Below are 20,311 nucleotides of genomic sequence, written 5' to 3' on the forward strand. Positions count from 1 at the left end.
GAAACACATTACAAATATTTTTACCCTCAACAAATAGTACATAAATCCAGGATTCCAACTAAAATCTCTTAAAATTTTTGTCCTTTCTTTTAAAAAGTCCTACATAATATCACCAGTTGGAGCACAAGTTAATAGTTGAAAAGATACAAATAAATTAGTTAGATAGCTATTGTTTCCCTGATGACACACAAATTATGCTACTGTTTATCTTTAAGACTGCAGCTGCTGCTGATTCTGCGTCACTGTTTACTATAATTACAACCTTCGGATTTCATTCTGACCCATATCCCATTACAGGATGTGCCCAGGCCAGATGAGCAATTTCAGAAATCAGCAGCACTGATGGATTTTTGCAAAATTGTGGCAATAGAAATCTCTTTTTTCTGGTAGTATGAAAATTCTTTAGTATCACTTCCCCCTTCAACCAAAAATTCCTCACCTGGCTGTTTCTCGCCACTCAGCATCCTCACCTTCACGCCAGCAAATCTCATCGAGTTCCGTGAAGAGGTCATGAGGAATGTGCTCCTCATCATCATCCTCAGTCCCAAGAATAAACTGTACTCGCTGTGACGGGGTGTCTATGGATACCAGAGACAGGAACACGCATCAACAAGACCTGGAGCTGTGAATGTCCCAGTTACCACCTTCCACACCACTCACATCTCCCCCACTGCAGCACTCATCCAGAATAGACTTGAGAAATGAAGATGAATTCAGTATTACATTAAGTTCAGTAAACTATGGGATCATAAACACGTAAAATGTCAATATACAATGTACTATATCATCAAAGATAAAATCAAGTGTGATGATTATTTTGGATTACTTAAGCATCATGGAAAATATTTTCACATCTCTCATACACACATGCACGGTTTCTCTCATCACATTGCTACACTTTATAGTCATATTCAGAAGAGTAGACTATGATAAAATTCACTTACATTAAAACTGTGCTGAATATAATTCACCAAAAAGAACTCCTTTGTGAGGCTTCTTGGCAATTACACCCATATCCTTCCCCTCACCCCTGGCAACCATTAATCTGGTCCCTACTGCTATAGTTTTGCCTTTTCCAGAATGCCATACAAGTGGAAACATATGGTGTATAGCTTTTAGAGACTTATTCACTTACCAATATGCCTTTAAGGTTTTGAGTTTTATCTGTGTCACTGAATATATCAGTAATTCATTCTTTTTATTGTTAAGTAATAGTCCATTGTATGAATATATCTTGTTTTGCTTATCTAGTCACTTGTTGAAGGATATTAAATTTACAGATTTTTCAATTATGAATAGAACTGCTATAAATATTCTAAATTTTTGTGTGAGTGTAAATTTTTATTCTCTGGGGTAAATACTTAGGAGTAGAATTGCTGTATTACCTGGTAAATATATGTTCAATCAATACATTTGTGATGAAAATTATAAAGCTTTATTGAATGATATAAAATTAGACCTAAATAAATTAATATATTTATATTAATGGAAAAGCCCAATAGTGGAAAACCATCTTATAAATTCAATGCTATTACAATAAAATATCTGGTATTTTCAACTATTTTTTTTCAACTATTTTTTAAAACATAAGAGAATGAATAAATCAGTAACAAACCATAGTGATCACTTAAATCTATAGTATTAAATATTTTGTGAAAATAAACCAATTAATAAGTAATTTAAAGGATTAGGTTTTAATTAAGTCACAAATGGGAGGATTTTGGAAGTCAAAACTGAAAAAGATACATGTAATATAAAATATGATATAGTCTCATGCTTTTTGTATCAATAAATGTTTGCAGTGGGGCCCTAGCTTCTGCCTACATTAATAGTCTTACCTTCTGCCTCATAATTCCACTCTGGGTACCTTAGTTTTCTTTCAGATTTTTAAAAATAGCATGTTCCTTCCCATTTCAGGGCCACTGCACATACTGTCTCCTCTAGATCTCCTGCATCTTTCATCATCTACTTCACTATAATATACTTTGGCAAGCCTACCTAACAGACTCATAAAACACACACACACACGATCACACCCATATGCAACAATTAAGTCAGGCACTTGTTATCTTAATTCACAGCACTCTATATTTCTCCTTGTTATACTTTTCTTAATTGCAATTTAAAATTTACTGTTCAATAACAAATTACTTTAAGTAGAAAATATTTCCAGCTGACAGAATTAGTTTCTTAGAAGATAGGATCAAGTCCCTAAAGAAGAATAATGCATGTAAAAGATACTTTTAAAATTATAAGCATCATACAAGTATTATTAGTGATGACTGATGCTGATGCTAGTGGTAGTGGGGATGGATACAATGAAAATATAGCCCTGTCAAAATAAAGAGGTTTAGATTTTTTTTCTTTTTTTTTTCCCCATTTATTTTTTATTAGTTGGAGGCTGATTACTTTACAATATTGTAGTGGTTTTTGTCATACATTGACATGAATCAGCCATGGATTTACATGTATTCCCCATCCCGATCCCCCCTCCCACTTCCCTCTCTACCCGATTCCTCTGGGTCTTCCCAGTGCACCAGCCCTGAGCACTTGTCTCATGCATCCAGCCTGGACTGGTGATCTGTTTCTGTTTAGAATTTGAAGCAGGGAGAATGAGAAAATACTAGTGCCATTAATTGAAAGAGGGTTATAACATGGATGAGCCTTGAAGATGCTAAGTGAAATGTCAGACACAGAAACACAAATACTATTAATATATGATCTTACTTATACATGGAATATAAAAAAAGATAAAACAATAAAACCAAAGCATTAGCTGCTCAGTCTTTGTGACCCCGTGCACTATAGCCCACCAGGCTCCTCTGTCCATGGAATTCTCCAGGCAAGAATACTGGTATGGATAGCCATTCCCTTCTCCAAGGATCTCCCTGATCCAGGGATTGAACTCATATCTCCTGTGTTGCAGGCAGATTCTTTGTCATCTGAGCTAAACTCATGAGAAAAGAGATCAGACTTGTGTTCACCAGCAGTACAGAGTGGAAAGAGGAGAAAGTGGAGAAAAGTGGTCAAAAGGTATAAACTTCCAGTTGTAAGTACTAGGGATGTAATAGACTACATGATGACTATACTTAATACAGCTTTATGATATGTAAGTAAGTTGTTGAGTAAATTCTACGAGTTCTCATCTCAAGGAGACATCTTTTTCTTTTCATTGTATCCTTGTTGGATGTTCTTGCAGTAGTCCAAGGGATTGCAAGGACATCCAACCAGTCCATCCTAAAGGAGATCAGTCCTGGGTGTTCATTGGAAGGACTGATGCTGAAGCTGAAACTCCAATACTTTGGCCACCTCATGAGAAGAGCTGACTCATTGGAAAAGACCCTGATGCTGGGAGGGATTGAGGGCAGGAGGAGAAGGGGACGACAGAGATTGAGATGGCTGGATGGCATCACTGACTCGATGGGCATGAGTTTGAGTAAACTCTGGGAGTTGGTGATAGACAGGGAGGCCTGGCGTACTGTGACTCATGGGGTCGCAAAGAGTCGGACATGACTGAGCGACTGAAGTGAACTGATAAGAAATAATGTGATGAATGTTAACTAAACCTATCATGGTAGTCATTTCACAACGTATGTAAAGCAAACCATCATGTGCTTATACTGTGAGCTATGTCAGTTATTTTTCAACAAAACTCGGGGAAAAAAGGGTTGTCAGATGAGGAGCCAGTATTGTAGGCTGATAGCACAGGAGACATCTTTTAGATATGCTGAGTTTGAGGTGATTATAGTTCAAACGTATAAAGATGGTCACTGGACTGCTGGATGTTTGATTCTAGAAAAGAGGATAAGGTCAGAGGTAAAGACATAGGTTGCATTTAACTAGAGAAGTAATATGATTACAACAAATAAGGGCTCAAAAATTAAAAACAAGAGAAGGCTCAGTATCAGGGGAATAATATGATTTAATATTTAGGATGAGGAAGAGGAGTTAAAAAATCAGAAAAGGATTAGATGGCTATGTAAAAGGAGTGGTACACTGAACAAATATATAATGAATACCTTTCGTTGGTCAGGTGAATTAGACAGACATAAACAGAAAGAAAAAAACACTCTGCACTTATAAAACTTACATTTGATGAAAAGAGTAGTATAACAGGGTCAAGGTAGAAAAGAACAAATCAATAATGTCAGATGCTGTAGAATCAAAGATAAGAACTAAGAGCAATAGGATTTTAATAGCTTAATATTCAACAGCACTGGAATTCCAAAGATGATATATTACTTTTACAATCACAACTAAACTATTTCTATTGGAATATAGACCATATTTTCAACAAATGGTTACTTAAAATCAAATTTACAAAGTTATACTATAGGAAGAAAACCACTAATAGAATCATAATTGGAAATAAGCAAGTTCCTTTGCAAACTTTTATCTTTTCACTACTAGTTATGTTACTCAAACTGCTTTAGTTACTCACATGCTAATTATAAAGTGGTTGGCTATGGTGAGATTATAAGACAAGGGAAAAAGTCAAAACAGATTTTTAAAAGTATCAATATCTTCTATGGATTAAGCATTTTCATATAATATCTCTTTATGTCTGAGCAATAACCTACTCAAAAGGACACACATCACTCAGTCTGAAAATGCAATGAACATAATGAAAGAGCTAGAACACCCATGTCATGGATAAGAAGACTCAATATTAACAGGATGACAGTTCTTCCCAACTTGATCTGAAGATTTAATGCAATCCCAATCAAAATCCCGTCAAGTTATTTTATGGACACCAACAAACTGATTCTAAAGTTTATATGGAAAGGTAAAGGCAGAAGACCCAGAATAGCCAACAAAATATTGAAGGAGTAGAACAAAGTTAGAAGACTGACATTCCACAACTTCAAGACTTACTATAGAGCTACAACAATCAGGACAGTGTGATAATGGCAGAAGAACAGACAAATAGATCAATGGAACAGAATAAAGAGCCCAACAATAGAATTCCGTAAATATAGTCATCTGATTTTTGACAAAGGAGCCAGAGTAGTAAAATTTCTTCATCAAATGGTCACCCACATGCAAAAACACTGATCTAGACACAAACCTTACAACACTTTTCCAAAATAAACTCAAAATGGATCGTGTGTGTGTGTGCTCAATCATATCTGACTCTTTTGCAACCCCAGGGACTGTAGCCCACCAGGCTCCTCTGTGCATGGGATTTTCCAGGTGACAGTGAGTGGGTTGCCATTTCCTCCTTCAGGAGATCTTCCCCACCCAAAGATCAAACCCACATCTCTTGAGCCTCCTGCACTGGCAGGTGGATTCTTTTCTACTGCACCACCTGGAAGTCCCAAAAATGGATCATAGATCTACATGTAAAACACAAACACATAAAACCCTCAGAAGATAACATAGGAGAAAACCCAGATGACCTTGAGTATGCTGATGCCTTTTTAGATACAGCACCAAAGATAACTATCCATGAATGAAAGACGATGTCAAAAAAATTGGAAGATAAGCTACAGACTTGAAAAAGGCACAATCTGATAAAGGACCATTATGCAAAATACACAAAGACCTCTTAATACTCAACATTAATAAAACCAATACGAGAGTCCTTTGGACTGCAAGGAGATCCAACCAGTCCATCCTAAAGGAAATCAGTCCTGAATACTCACTGGAAGGACTGATGCTGAAGCTGAAACTCCAATACTTTGGCCACCTAATGCGAAGAACTAACTCCGTGGAAAAGACCCTGATGCTGGGAAAGATTGAAGGCAGGAGGAGAAGGGGACAACAGAGGATGAGATGGTTGGATGGCATCACCAACTCAATGGACATGAGTTTGAGTAAACTTCAGGAGTCGGTGATGGACCGGGAGGCCTGGCATGCTGCAGTTCATGGGGTCACAAAGAGTTGGACATGACTGAACTGAACTGAATAAAACCAAAAACTTGTTTTTAAAAAACGGGTCAACAATTTTAATGGGTAACTCACCAAAGAAGATATACTGATGGGAAATAAGTATATGAAAAGATGTTCCACATCATATGTTATCAGGGAAATTCAGATTAAAACAATGAGATAACATTATGCACCTATTAAAATGCCCTCAATCCAGAATTCTAACCACACCAAATCCCAGCAAGGATGTGAAGCAACAGAAACTCTCATTCACTTCTGCTGGAAATGTAAAATCTTATGGCCACTTTGGAAGACGGCTTAGCCTCTTACAAAACTAACCATACTTTTACTATGTGATCCAGCAACTGCTCTCCTTGGTATTTACCCAAAGGAGTTGAAACTTATGCCTACCAAAGAAACCCTATACACAGATGTCTATAGCAGCTTTATTCATAATTGCAAAAACTTGGAAGAAAGCAAGATGTCCTTCAGTAGGTGAATGGATAAATATGATTCATCTAGACAACAAACTATTATTTAATGCTAAAGTTAAATGAGATACTAAGCCATGAAAAGACATGGAGGAATGTTACATGTATTAGTTGGTGAAAGAACCTAATCTGAAAAGGCTACATTCTGTATGATTTCAACTATGTGACATTCTGGAAAACTATGGTGAGAGTAAAAAGGTCAGAGGTTGTTGGAAGTGGGAGTGGGATGAAGGGACTGAATATAAAGGATTTTGAGGGCATTAAAACATTTTGTATGATATTAAAATGACAGGTATATGCCATTATACATTTGTTCAATCCCATAGATATACAACACCAAAGTGAGCCCTAAGGTAAACTATGGCTTTGGACATGATTATGATGTGTCCACACAGGTTCATCCTTGGTAAAAATGTACCATTCTGGTGAGCAATATTAATAGTAGGGGAGGCAAGGAGTGGGAGCAATGAGTATATGGGAATTCTCTGTACCTTCCTGTGAATTTTGATGTACACCTAAAATTGTTCTAAAGAATAAAGGTTTAAAATGTAGGGGACCTCAGTTTTCAAATTGTTCACTTGTTCCCACCAATGTGCATCACTGTATCATATATATAATGACATATATTCAAGAAATTATAAGAAAAAGGAAAAAGAAGCTACATTTACATAGTTTATTTGCTTCAGGCATTAGCAAAACATTTCTCTTTTTGGATGCTAATATGTAAGATTTGGTTTTATTACCAAATATTTTAAGAAATTTGTTAACTAAATTTTACAGCAAAATGAATAAGAATTCAGTCAATAGCCAAGTCTCCAGCTTAACTGCTTCAAAAGAAGATGCCAATTTCCTAGATGTAATATGAATGTTGATTTTGAAATGAGGCTGCTGAATTCCCATGAATGTCCTTAAGGAAATTACAGTGTAGCAGATACATTTATGATTTAGTTTATGTGAAATAAGATGCTCATATTATATTTTTCCTAAAAGCATAATATCTGGGTGATAATAATAAATACTAAACCCAATCATATCAGAGTCAAGACAGCCTGTTACCTTTATAACTGGTTGCTCTGGACCAAAAAAAAAAAAAAACTTAAATCAGAGCTTCAAGTAGCTATTAAAAAAGAGAAAAAATTGCAATTTTAGAGTTACACTAAGAAATCAATTATATTTTTCTATTAGACCTACCCCTGTGACAAGACAGAGCAGTTTTGTATCTCACAGCAGCCTATTTTAACTACTAAGTCACTTATCACATTCCAGAGCAGCCACGCCTCAACACTGGCGTTATGTTCCTCATGCTTTTGAAACAATTTCTCTCATCACTGTGTTCAATGACTTATTTCAGTGTATTCTGCATCAGTAATCTGAGTATCTATAATATTTACCATGTACCCAATCTCCCTAACTCTACTATGTGCAGGAACATTATGTTTAAGACTTCTTAGTGTTTCCCCTAATACAGCATGAGGATCACTCATCACAACATAGCCATGAAATAATATGAAGAAATAAGAACCTCACAGTTATGAATAAAGAGGTTTGGAAAGTCTGAGGTAGGGTATCATATATTTAAAAGACTTCTCAAAGACACAGTGATAATAACATAGGAAATAATTTTAAAAGTAGGATAATTTATTCTTGGACAAAAGATACCTTATTTGGGTTTTAAATAAATAGAACTTCTTATATCTGGCTTTTCATCCTTTAAAGTAGAAATGATTTTACAGATATTAAGTTATGCTCACAAAAATCTTTTTATGATCATCCTATCACCATATTTTTAATGTCTTAAAAAGAGATTCAGATTATGTTTCAACATAGCAAATGTTCAAAATGTGTTATTCAATGACCTTTTAAATGTCTATTCAACTTAAAATTATATGACATAAATCATATAAATTATAGTAATATCAATATCAGAAAAAAATTTCTAAGCATAAATATTTTTATAATGTTGATAGCTATTTTATTTATTTTTAAGATAGCCACTGAAAACATCCTGACCTGCATGCTCAGTCATGTCCAACTCTTTTTTTTTTTTTTTTTTTTTTATGTCCAACTCTTTGTAACCTCAGGGACTATATACCCCGCCAGGCTCCTCTGTCCATAGATCATTGTAACACAAACTGTAGCTAAGACTCTAATAGATTAAGATAAGGATCTGTTTCTGTATTTAGTAAAATTATAATGGAAATAAATTACAAAATACAGAAAACTACACTAGGGAAAAAGGGTCTCAGCCTCTTAGTAGCCTCTTCTGGAATTTGTAGATACATCAAACTATATTAAAAGAATGAAAGTATAAGCCACAAGTGTGGGAAGATAATTGAAATATGAAAACAAAAGACTTATATCCATAATATGTTAAGAACTTCCACAAATCAAAAAAAAAACAACAATCCAATTAAAAAATAAAAAACAAGCATAATACTTGAATAGGCACTTCATAGAAGAGACTATCCAAATGGTCAAAAAGCAAATGCTAGATTACATAAACTCACTGGTAATCAAGAAATGCAAATTAAGACAATGACATACCATTATACCCCTGATCATATGGTTAATGTTAATAGAATGAAATTGTCGTGTTAGTTAGAATGTAAACAACAAACGCTCTCACACTTTACTGGTGAAAGTATAGACATGCACCCTACTTTGGAAACTGGTATCCTCTACTAAAATTGAAATGCACATATCCTATGACTCAGTAATAAATAATTTCATTCTTAGGTATAAGAAATGCATATATGCACCAAGAGCCAAGAGACATATGTTCACAGCACCATTCTTCATAGTATCTCCAAAAATTAAATGATCTAAATGTCCATAAATAGTAGAGTGCATGGTATATACAAATGAATGAACACTATGCCATAATAAAAATGAATAAACCAAAGCTACAGTCAAAAACATTTTGAATCCCACTAACACACTGTTGGGCAACTGATCAAGACACATACACCTCCTATATGACTTCATTTATAAAAAATTCAAAAACAGGCAGGACACACAATGTAAGAAGACAGACTAGAGATCCTTTTGGGGGAAAAGGAGAAAGTAGTAACGGGGAGTGAGGACAAAGTGGGTTTCTGGAGTGCTAGCCGAGTTAACAGTTAGATGTTTCTTTGTGATAAACCATTGAGTTGTACACTTGCATTTCTATGTCTTAACATTTATAAATATTTGTTATACTTCATTACAAATTTTTTTAAAAAAAACTAATTGATATTCTCATCTATCAGCCAGTTTCGAGTTAAATAGGAAGAGAAAGCCATTGCCATCAATAAACAGATTTGAACGTAGATGTTTTCTGTATTTGCGTCATTTTTCCTAATGTATGTATACAATTTAACATCTAAGAAAAGAAAAATCCAAAGCCTAATTCCAGGGTTGTGTTAAATTCACATAGTATCTCTGAGTACCGTATTTTAAATAAGCATTTATAAAGTATGTATCTTTAGTATTCATTTCCAGTGCTTACACATTAACTAATTATAATGTACATATTCCTGTTATATTCTTTGTTGGGAGGCTGAGGAGCAAATTAACATTAAAGTGTTCTGAATTCCCCTCAGTATCTTTTATATTTTCACTGACTTCAAGCTTATTCTTCAAACCTATTTTTAAACAACTCATCCATGTTCCCAGTGGAAAATATAATTTTAAATTATATTAGGTGAATGAAAGATGACATTAAAAATAACAAGATGTAAAGTTTTAGCAGTTTTCTGTCATCAGGAAATTGATTACAGTATGAAGAAAAATTAATTAATCATCACATTCTTATACAAACAATTGTGTTTAAGTGCAGTAACAAAAGTAGGTTGAATTTAACTTCAAGAATCAAGTTTTCTGTAGGGCATGGCCAGAAAGGCGACTGCCCCCTCGCCCATTAGGCACCCCACGTTCGTGGGCAACCTGGTGCTAAACCATTCGTAGATGACCTGCTTCTGGGTCGGGGTTTCGTTCGTAGCAGAGCAGCTCCCTTGCTGTGATCTATTGAAAGTCAGCCCTCAACACAAGGGTTTGTAAAAATAAGATAAAAGTAGAATATAAAAAAGAAGAAAAAAATGGAAAAAAAAAAGTTTTCTGTATAATCAAAGCATCACCACCACCATTACTGCACAGCCAAAAAGCTGGGTCTGCCTTTGGACTCACCTAGAGATCACATTCCAACCATGGGCCCTGGCGGACTAGACCCAGCCAGCCCAGGCCTGTGACTTGAGCAGGTTCTTCGGCTTCAGTCAGGCCTGCTCGGTTTTCCCTGGATACAGCACTAACAGAATCAGGTTCCTAACAGCATTGCTTTATGTGACAGAGTTATATAATAAAATGGGATTCTGGATGTTTCTCATAGAATGGAGTAACAAAATTTTTAGGAGTGCCAAAATTCAAACATTTACACTAAAATCTTTTTGTTAAATTGATCCTTGCTCCAGAAATATGAGTCCAAATTATTCCACGTCTCCATAGACACACACTCCAGTTTACAATGTAAAACCTCTGGGAGCCCACCAGAGGAACCTGATGCGTCCTCACACTCTCCTCTAACCCACACCTCTGGAAGTTGAATTTTTAATCATTTTAAAGCACTTGTAGGCATGCATTCAAAAGATTTTCTTGGAAATCTTTCCAAGTAAAATAAATATTTCTTAAGTAGTCAGAAATTTTCTTCAAAGCCTTCGGAATAGCAATCACATATATTCACACTATGCTGAATATCAAAGCCCAAATCAAAAGAATGGTGTTCATAACATGGCTTCAGTCTTAGCATGTAGCTGAGTACTAAATTATCAAGGCATTTAAACTGACTGTGGGATAGGAATAAAAGCAGATTATTAGTCCTGAAGAAACTGAAAAAAAAAAAGTGAAATCTAGGAAGTTCTACTGCTTAGAGATCACCAGAGTGCCAAACATTTGTCCCTGATAAAACACATCTTAGGTCTCAATATCAATAAAGATACTCAGATGGTTGGGGGAGGAAGGAATAGGTGGCATGCAAAAACAGCGGCTGACACAACAGAGAGAGACTCTGGCTCACCTGACTTATTGCCAAGTTTCACCAAATAAAGAGGCAGGACTCTCTTAAGATCAATGGCTCTTGATCCTTGCTGGATATTAAATCACCTGGGTACTTTTTAAAAAAATACCAGTGCCTAGAGAAACACCCAAAATTAAGCAAATAAAAGTCTTTGAGCATCAATATTTTTTAAGGGCTCTTCGTGTGACTCTAACATGTAACAAGATTTGACAAGCAATATTCTAGAGTCTGTCTAATTTTAATGGGCATATAAATTACCTAAGGTTGTCGTTAATGCATGGATTCCTATTCAGTAGGTCTAAGAATGGGTATCAGATTCTGTATTTCTAAGCTCAAATGTGATGCTAATATTGCTGGCTCTTGAACCACACTTTGAATAGCAAAGTATCTAGAACAGTGGATCTCAATCTTGGCTTTGAATCAACTGAGGTACTTTTAAAAATACCTATGCCCCACCCACAGAGATTCTGATCAGTATGGGGTTTGGCCATCAAAATGTTTTTAAAATTCCTGGGTTTTAAAGGTGAGAGCCACTGTTCTAGAAAAACTGACATAATGTATCCAACCACAGGAAAAAAACAAAATGATAGAAGCCGAGGGAACCAGCTTATTTTTGTTTGTTTACAAATCACTTCTAAGATAATGTGAATATATTTTCTCCAATATTAGAAGAGAATGAAAACTCAAAGTAACCATGAAAGCTAATTCCAACAGATATTCCATTCTTAGAGTTTACGAGGGAGCCTCTCCTAACTACACAGATGGAGCTGGAGAAAGAGAAATCTACCCAGCTTTGTCTTTATCATACTCATAGGCCCCACTTCATGAAACAAAAAACCCCAAAAATGTGGGAGACACTTTCGTACCTCTACTCTCCACTGAATCAGAGATGACCATCCTTCCAACATGCTAGTGTAGGAGACTCAGAGTATTCTTCTTTATATACTCCCCACTATCAATCAATCTACCCTGATATAAGTACAATATATCTGGGGAATTTTAATGCCCATAACTATACACAGCAATGGAGACAAACAGCACACTGAGGGCCCTGTCTCTCTAAGAACTCTTAGGATAAAGCTGGATATACATAGTATGGATATCTTTGCCGAGTAAAAAGAAAAAAATCTGGGAGCCTGTAAAATACTACAAGTCAATGAAGAGTCAAAATAATCTTGATGGCCCAAAAGAAGATCATTACCTCTGAAAATCATCTGCTTCAGAATCAAAAGAAAATGTCCAGAAATAATGGAGACCATCAAATGACTAAAAACACAGGCTCTCAAGCAAGAAAAGTGTTAGTCATTCAGTGGTGTTTCATTCTTTGCGACCCCATGGACCGTAGCCCATCAGGCTCCTCTGTCCATGGGATTCTCCAGGCAAGAATACTGGAGTGGGGACTTCCCTGATGGTCCAGTGGTTAAGAATACACCTGCCAACGCTTCTGGGACACGGGTTAGATCCCTGGTCCATGCTGCAGAGCAATTAAGCCTGTGAGCCACAACGAAGAAACGAAGAGTAGCCCTCATTCACTCAATTAGAGAAAGGTCACAAAGCAAGGAAGACCCAGTGCAGCCAAAACTAAAATAAATAATTTTTTTTTAAAAAGAATACTGCAGTGGGTTGCCATTCCCTTATCCAGAGGGATCTTCCTGATTCAAGGATCAAACCTGGGTTTCCTGCATTCCAGGCACATTCTTTACTATCTGAGCCACCCAGGAAGCTCATCAGGCAGGAAAACCAAAATCTAGGAAAGGACAGGAGGAAATGTAAAGAAAAATCAGATGAGATAAGAAATTAACTCAAGAAAACTAAAAATACAACAGCAAAATCAAAATCCCTAATAGAAGTAGTAAAATGCAGAACTGATACTGCAGATCGTCAAATGAAGAATGAGAGACTAATTTCAAGCTACAAAAAAAGGACAAAGAGCAGATATCATAAATCCAAGATACAGATGTATTAATAATTCACAAAGAGACCAAAGTAAGTGGAACAAAATCAGAAAGACAGGAAAATGTGCAGACTGTAAAGGCGTTTTAATATATTCACCATTAGGCCTATCTTAGCAAGTTTTCTTAAATAAGAGAATGCAAAAAAAAAAAAAACTGTCTATAAGCATTCAAGCTTAAAAGAAATAAATTTTTAAAATGAAAAAATATAGAGATTAAAAACTTCTCTGCAACACTTAGCAAAACCAGGTATTGAATAAAGCAATGCCTATAGAGTAATTAAAAGTAAAATTGTTACCCCAAACTTCATATGCTAACTTAATCTCATATTTGAATACAATCTGACGGGGGAATGTGGGTTTGAGGCAGCTAGAAGGATGGATGACAAGAATAATCCAGTTGAGAAGAAGAAATCAACTAGATTATAAATTGTGTAAATTTCCAGGTGGGAGGGAATAGGAATTAAACATAATTGAAAAGCAAACTCCCTTTTTGTTAAAGTGGAAAAAACTTGTTGCAGATATAAGTATATGTTTATGTCTTTATGTGAGGGAAGTTGAGTGAATTCTTTCTGGTGACATATTTTCCTTTTGAAGTAGAAAGTGGCTGCTAAGTGACTGTGAAAAAGGAGGCATTAGAGAAGGATGAAGAAGATTGAAAAATAATTATTACAAAAATTGAAAAAAATGCAATAGAATTGGGAGAAAGTATTGAAGGTTCACGTAAGTAACAATTTTTTGGGGGGGGCACACCTGTGCTAACCATGGATCAAACCCAGCTTGGCAGTGAAAGTGCTGAGTTCTAACCACTGGACCACTGGGGAATTCCCACTTGAGTAATGAATTTAAATTGCTACAATCTGCCTGTTGAATGACCACATCTTGCAGAGCATGCCTACCGGGGGAAGTAGGCACATAGAGGAACCCCAACATAAATATGCTTTTTAAGGTAGAGGTGAAGGTATGGGTAAAACTAAAACAGGGAACCTAAGGTAATTTAGAATATTAGCAAAAGTACTGCTAAAATTGGCCATGAAATCAGAGTAGAATAAGGAAATAAATGTAACATGGATAGAAAAAAAGGAGAGAGGCCAAGTAGTTGAACAAGCAAATAAGGAGAGAAGCTGTGGTCAGAGAGCAAAATGAATGCATTAGTGATTTCAGAGGAGGCGTGACTACAGGTGAGTAAGTGAACAAGGTGCAGTGAAGGAGGTCACAGGAAGTGGGACGGTCAGACAACTGAAAGTCAAGTTCTTAATTATGTCAATACACAGACTCTCATGGCACTCAGGAATTGTTAGTAACTTCCATATCACTGTGCTTTGATATTCTGTATACAGTTGACCCATGAGCAATATGAGAATTAGGGGAACTGACCTTCCTCCCAGTTGAAAATTCATATATAATTTATGGTCACTCATATCTGGTTCCATATCCATGGATTCAACCAACCACGAACAATGTAGTGCTGTGGTATTAACTATTGAAAACAAAAATTCATGTACAAGTAGACACTCCAACTTCAAATCTGTATTGTTCAAAGGTCAACTGTACACTTTCAAAGGAATAACATTTAAAATAGTAGAAATTTCACATCTTAAGAGTGAAATTTGGAGAGCATCAGCAGTAGTGTAAATGGGAACTTGATAAAGACATTTCCATCTGGATTTTCAAACTACTTAGAGCAAGCACTATTATTTGTATAAATTATCAAGAATTAGTACAATAAATTCTACTACTTAAGTGTATTTCCTCAATCACAAATCTAAGCTAATTCTCACCTTCACAAAACAGATGCACAAGAGAAAAAGATTAAACGTTCTCTCCCCCACTTCTCCCCAATCTGCCCAACATCTTTTATAAAGGTATAAACAATTTTATGAGTATGAAGTATTACTGCTAATTATGGATTGTCTAAACAAGTATAATATAACAATGATAAATTTAATTAAAACAAACAGGAAGATTCTTACCAAAGGAAGGTGACTCCCTTCCATCCTCTAGTCCTGAATCTCTCTCTCTGTCTCTCTTTCTGTGTTTATGACCACGATGCCTGTGACGTCGATGGCTTTTTCTTCCTCCCAGGGGCACATGAACGCCAATAAATAGTGTCCGATGACCTTTATCAGAAGTAAATATACAAATTAAGCTTTGGATTATTCCAAGGCACAGAAGATGATTATTTGCTTGTTATTGGAAACCCAACACAATTCAATCCATCAAATGGTTCTTGAGTTTTTATGATGTGCTATCCTTCTAGCTTAGCACTGTACTTTGGTACACAGGTCTATCAAACATCTACAATACTAAGTATTTGGTTATACAGTATTTCATAACCACCATTATTTTATTAACTATCACAGTAATTCCCTGTGTCTATTCCCCATAATTTATATTTTTTTTCATTAATTTTTTTTGTTCTATTTTCTCCCTGCACTTAACTAACCAGTTATTTTACCAGTTCACTTCCCTTCACAGTTAAGTGTGTGAAACAATCATTATCTCTAATTAAAACAGATTTCACCAAAATCCTAGTAATGTCAAATCCTGTGGAATATTTAGGCTCTACTGTTTCTATGTGTGGCACTTGATACTATTGACCATTTTCTTCTCTATGATTTAACTTTCTCTAGGTCATCCTCCTCCTTTATTTTTCTTTTTTTGCTCAAATTAGTTTCCTTTTCTGGTTCTCCTTGTATTTATTCATTCAAGATTGGGATCCCCAGGATTTGACACCAATTCTCTCTTATAGACTTACATAACCATCCACCCACCTATTAGACATATTTACCCGGACATCCTTCCCATAAGCGTGTTAAATTCCATGGAACTCATCCTTTACTTTGTCCCCCAAGTATCATCTATCCAATATCTATCTCAGTAAATGTAAGATCTGTCCAGTCATCTCAAAGCACATCCAGTTTGTACCCAAGTCCTCCTTTACATCTCATTAATTCATTCTCTCTTCAATTTCACTGGTGCCACTGTCTTAATTTGGACCCTCATCTCTCACCAGGACTATTAGAGCATTCTCCCTAGCATTTTCTTTTCTAATTCCAACCTTGTGCCATTCTGAATACTATGCCATTTTTTCCCAAAATGCAAATCTGACTACGTAACTCCCCTGTTTTAGACTCATTGATTGCTTTCTGTTGCCTAAAGGATAAAGCTTTTAGTATCTATAAAGCCAAACAATAGCTGACATCTGCCTATTTCTCTAGGCTTCCACTCTGCCACACACACGATAAGGCAGCATGTATCCTTTCATTCCTAAATTGCCAGGTGTTCTCAAGTCTCTCTTTCACTTAATGCTGGTACTGTTCCTCCAATTGTATGAAACACCTTTGTCTTTCCTGGTGAATACCTAACTCATCTCCCAAATCTCAGTTCAAGGATTATGCCATCTATGAAACTTGTCATACTCCCTTAGTCTAAATATACATGACAGTTTTTCCCCTTAGGATCCTCTGGTGTTTTAATCATATACATCAAAGCGCTTGATTGTAGTTGTTTACTTATAAGTAGTTTTCTTATGAATCTTCTTTAGGGAAGGTCCATGTGTCAGTTATTTCGTATCTTTGTCACCTGACACAGTGCCTAGCATATAACGGATACCTAGCAAATGTTTACTGAAATGAACAACTTATTGAATGGTATTGTGATGGGTATCAGGGATACAAATATAAATAAGACATTATTTTATTTGTACATATCAGCTGGTTTCAGCCTTCTCCAATTTATATAAAAACTAGCATTCATAAGGGTGGTATATTGCTCTGAATGCATATATTAGAAACAATTTGAAGATGTGAACCCACCCCCTCAAAGAGACATGATTTAATCTATATACTGAAAAAATTGAAAATTTCCAACATCTTTATTTTAACCGAACTGGAACAATCTAAAATATACACAGAAAAACTTTAAAGAAAAATAACCAGCATTATTTACAATTGCCAAGATATGGAAGCAACGTGTATCCATCAGCAGATGAACGGATAAAGGTATGATATATATCTGTGTGTATGTGTGTGTGTGTGTGTGTGTGTTCAGTCACTTCAGTCATGTCCAATTTTTTCCAACCCTATGGACTGTAGCCTGCTAGGCTCCTCTGTCCATGGGATTCTCCAAGCAAGAATACTGGAGTGGGTTTCCATGCCCTCCTCCAGGGGATCTTCCCGACTAAGGGATCAAAGACTCCTCTCATGCATCTCCTATGTTACAGGTTAATTTCTTATCACTGAGCCATCAGGGAAGCCCTGTGTGTGTATATATATACTCACACACAATTAAATACTACTTAGCGATTAAAAAAGAATGAAATTTTGCCATTTGCAACAACATGGATGGATCTGGAAGGCATTGTGCTAAGTGAAATAAGTCAGACAGAGAAAGACAAATACCGTAGGATATCTCTTATATGTGGAAACTAAAATACAATAAAGTAGTGAATACAATTTAAAAAGAAGCAGATTCACAGATATAGAGAACAAACTAGCAGTTACCAATGGTGGGGGGGAATATAGAAGAGAGGGAGTGGAAGGTACAAACTATTGGACATAAGACAGGCTAAAAGATGTATTGGACAACAGAGGGAATATAGCCAATATTTTGTAATAACTATATATGGACTGTAACCTTTAAAACATATAAAAATAAAAATTTAATGAATTAAAAAGAAAATAACAAAAAACCTTTTGAGGAAGCTCTAGGAAGGAGAACTTACAAGGTAACAGGATATACCACAAAGTTAAATATTTAAAATAAGTCACAAACATTGGCGTTTAACATTAATAATTTTGAATTACTTGGACATTACTACATTGTAATCCTCTGCTCTAGTAAGTTGAAGGCTATCAACCATGGAGAAGGTATAAAGCAACAAAGATTGAGACTTGCATAAAACACTGAATAGTTAACAGAAAAAAATCAAAGATTTAAGAAACAATTTAAGAAAATGAAGACATGAATTTCCAATTAAATTAAACATGGGAGATTAAACACCTGCTTCTAACCACATGAAAAGCTTCTGGGGTGCTAAAAATGTTCTGTTTCATGATACAAGTTTTTGGTTTAAAAATATTTGTTAAACTTTGTACATAAGCTTTATGCACTTTTCCATATGTATGCTTCAGCTCACAATTTTAAACATTTTAAAAGAAACCAAAGAAAAAGAGCTTTAAGAAATTATATGCTATAAAGGAGTCAAACGAAATTGACTAAAAATTAGCTATTACAGTCGGAAATTAATGTTTATTTGTACCTTTCTTGAGAGCAGTTTCAGTGGATAGGGAAATGAATAAAAGTTGTATAAGTTTAGACAGTGACCATTTCCTAGAGCTAAGCCTTAAAGGTTGTAAAGGTTTCTAACAATTGTTAATTGCTACTGCTGCTGCTGCTGCTAAGTCGCTTCAGTCATGTCCGACTCTGTGCGACCCCACAGACAGCAGCCCACCAGGCTCCTCCGTCCCCGGAATTCTCCAGGCAAGAACACTGGAGTGGGTTGCCATTTCCTTCTCTAACGCGTGAAAGTGAAAATTGAAAGTGAAGTCGCTCAGTCGTGTCCGACTCTTCGTGACCCCAAGGACTGTAGCCTACCAGGCTCCTCCGTCCATGGGATTTTCCAGGCAAGAGTACTGGAGGGGGTTGCCATTTCCTTCTCCAAAAATTGTTAATTAAGAAAGCCATTACCAGACAGTCTATGGCGTTGCAAAGAGTTGGACACGACTGAGAAACTGAACTGAACTGAACTGAACTGAACTGTTTGCCAGACAAAGATAAGGAGAATCGTGAACCTGATTGGCCAGTTCAGAGGGCATGGTTGAGTGTAATCAATATTGCCTTTGTTTGTAGAATGTGAATATCATGGGCAATTGCCAGAAGTAACATCCTAAGAAGTTGCCAAGTCAAGGCTGACATAAACAATCTGAAACTATATCCAAATATATTCAGATAAGAAGAGGACGCCAAGACACAGAGCTGAACTAATGTCTTTAGTTCAGAAAAGAAAGAACACTCTGAAAGAATTTCCTGACACAGAATCCTACAGGGCTGGTTAAAAAGAAAAGACTCATTTGTTTTTTTCACTATTAGCATAATTGATGGATTATATGGTAAGCTTAAGTTTACCTTTGTTGAAACTACCAGGCTATAATCCAAAGTAGTTGTACCATTTTGCATTCCAATGAGCAAAGAACGGGAGATCCTGTTGCACCACTTCCTTGCCAACATTTGATGATGTCAATGTTTTGGATTTTAGCCATTCTAATAGATGTGTAATGGTATCACATTGCTTTAACTTGCAATTCCCTAATGACATATGATGCTGAGCATCTTTTTATATGCTTATTTACCATCTATATATCTTCTCGGCTGAGATTTCTCTTCAGATCCTTTCCTATTTTGTAATTGGATTATTTTCTTATTGTTGAATTTTAAGAGTTTTTTGTATATTTGGGGTAACAGTCCTTTATCAGTTATCTTCTGCAAGTGTATTCTCCTGTCTGCAGCTTGTCTTTTCAATCCTGTAACAGTGTCTTTCACAAAGTAGAAGTTTTCATTTTAAAGAAGTCTAATTTATCAAAATTTTTTCATGGATTGTGCTTTTTGTTGTTGCATATAAGAAGTCACCTCCAAGCTCAAGGTCACCTAGATTTTCTCCTATGTTATCCTATAGAAGTTGTATAATCTTGGTTTACATTTAGGTAAATGATCCATTTTAGGTTAATTTTTGTGAAAGGTGTAATGTCTGTGTGTAGATCTTAATCTAAGTGCTAATTTACTCACTAGCCATTTTATACCATGAGTTGAAAACTAATGCCTACGCAAAAGCATGCACACAAATTGTTATAGCAGCTTTATTTATAATCATCAAAAACTGGGAAACAACCAAGATGTTCTTTACTAGGTGAATGAATAAACAAACTGTGGTACATCCATGCAATGGAGTAT

At 35.7% G+C, this 20,311-nt stretch overlaps 1 protein-coding gene across 6 annotated transcripts in view; it reads right to left on the reverse strand.

Annotated features, from left to right (window-relative positions):
• The window catches only part of SLC4A10 (solute carrier family 4 member 10), a 337,954-nt gene that overhangs the window by 166,875 nt on the left and 150,768 nt on the right, over window positions 1–20,311 (reverse strand). For all 6 annotated transcript variants that reach the window (XM_043894685.1, XM_043894680.1, XM_043894684.1 and 3 more), the window contains exons 3-4: window positions 15,334–15,480; window positions 440–578 (exon numbers count right to left, since the gene is read on the reverse strand). In XM_043894685.1, the coding sequence (XP_043750620.1) occupies window positions 440–578; window positions 15,334–15,480 (286 nt within the window). The remainder of the gene's footprint in view (window positions 1–439; window positions 579–15,333; window positions 15,481–20,311) is intronic.

This window comes from Cervus elaphus, chromosome 33 (assembly GCF_910594005.1).
Source record: "Cervus elaphus chromosome 33, mCerEla1.1, whole genome shotgun sequence".
In the NCBI taxonomy this organism is placed as follows: domain Eukaryota; kingdom Metazoa; phylum Chordata; class Mammalia; order Artiodactyla; family Cervidae; genus Cervus; species Cervus elaphus.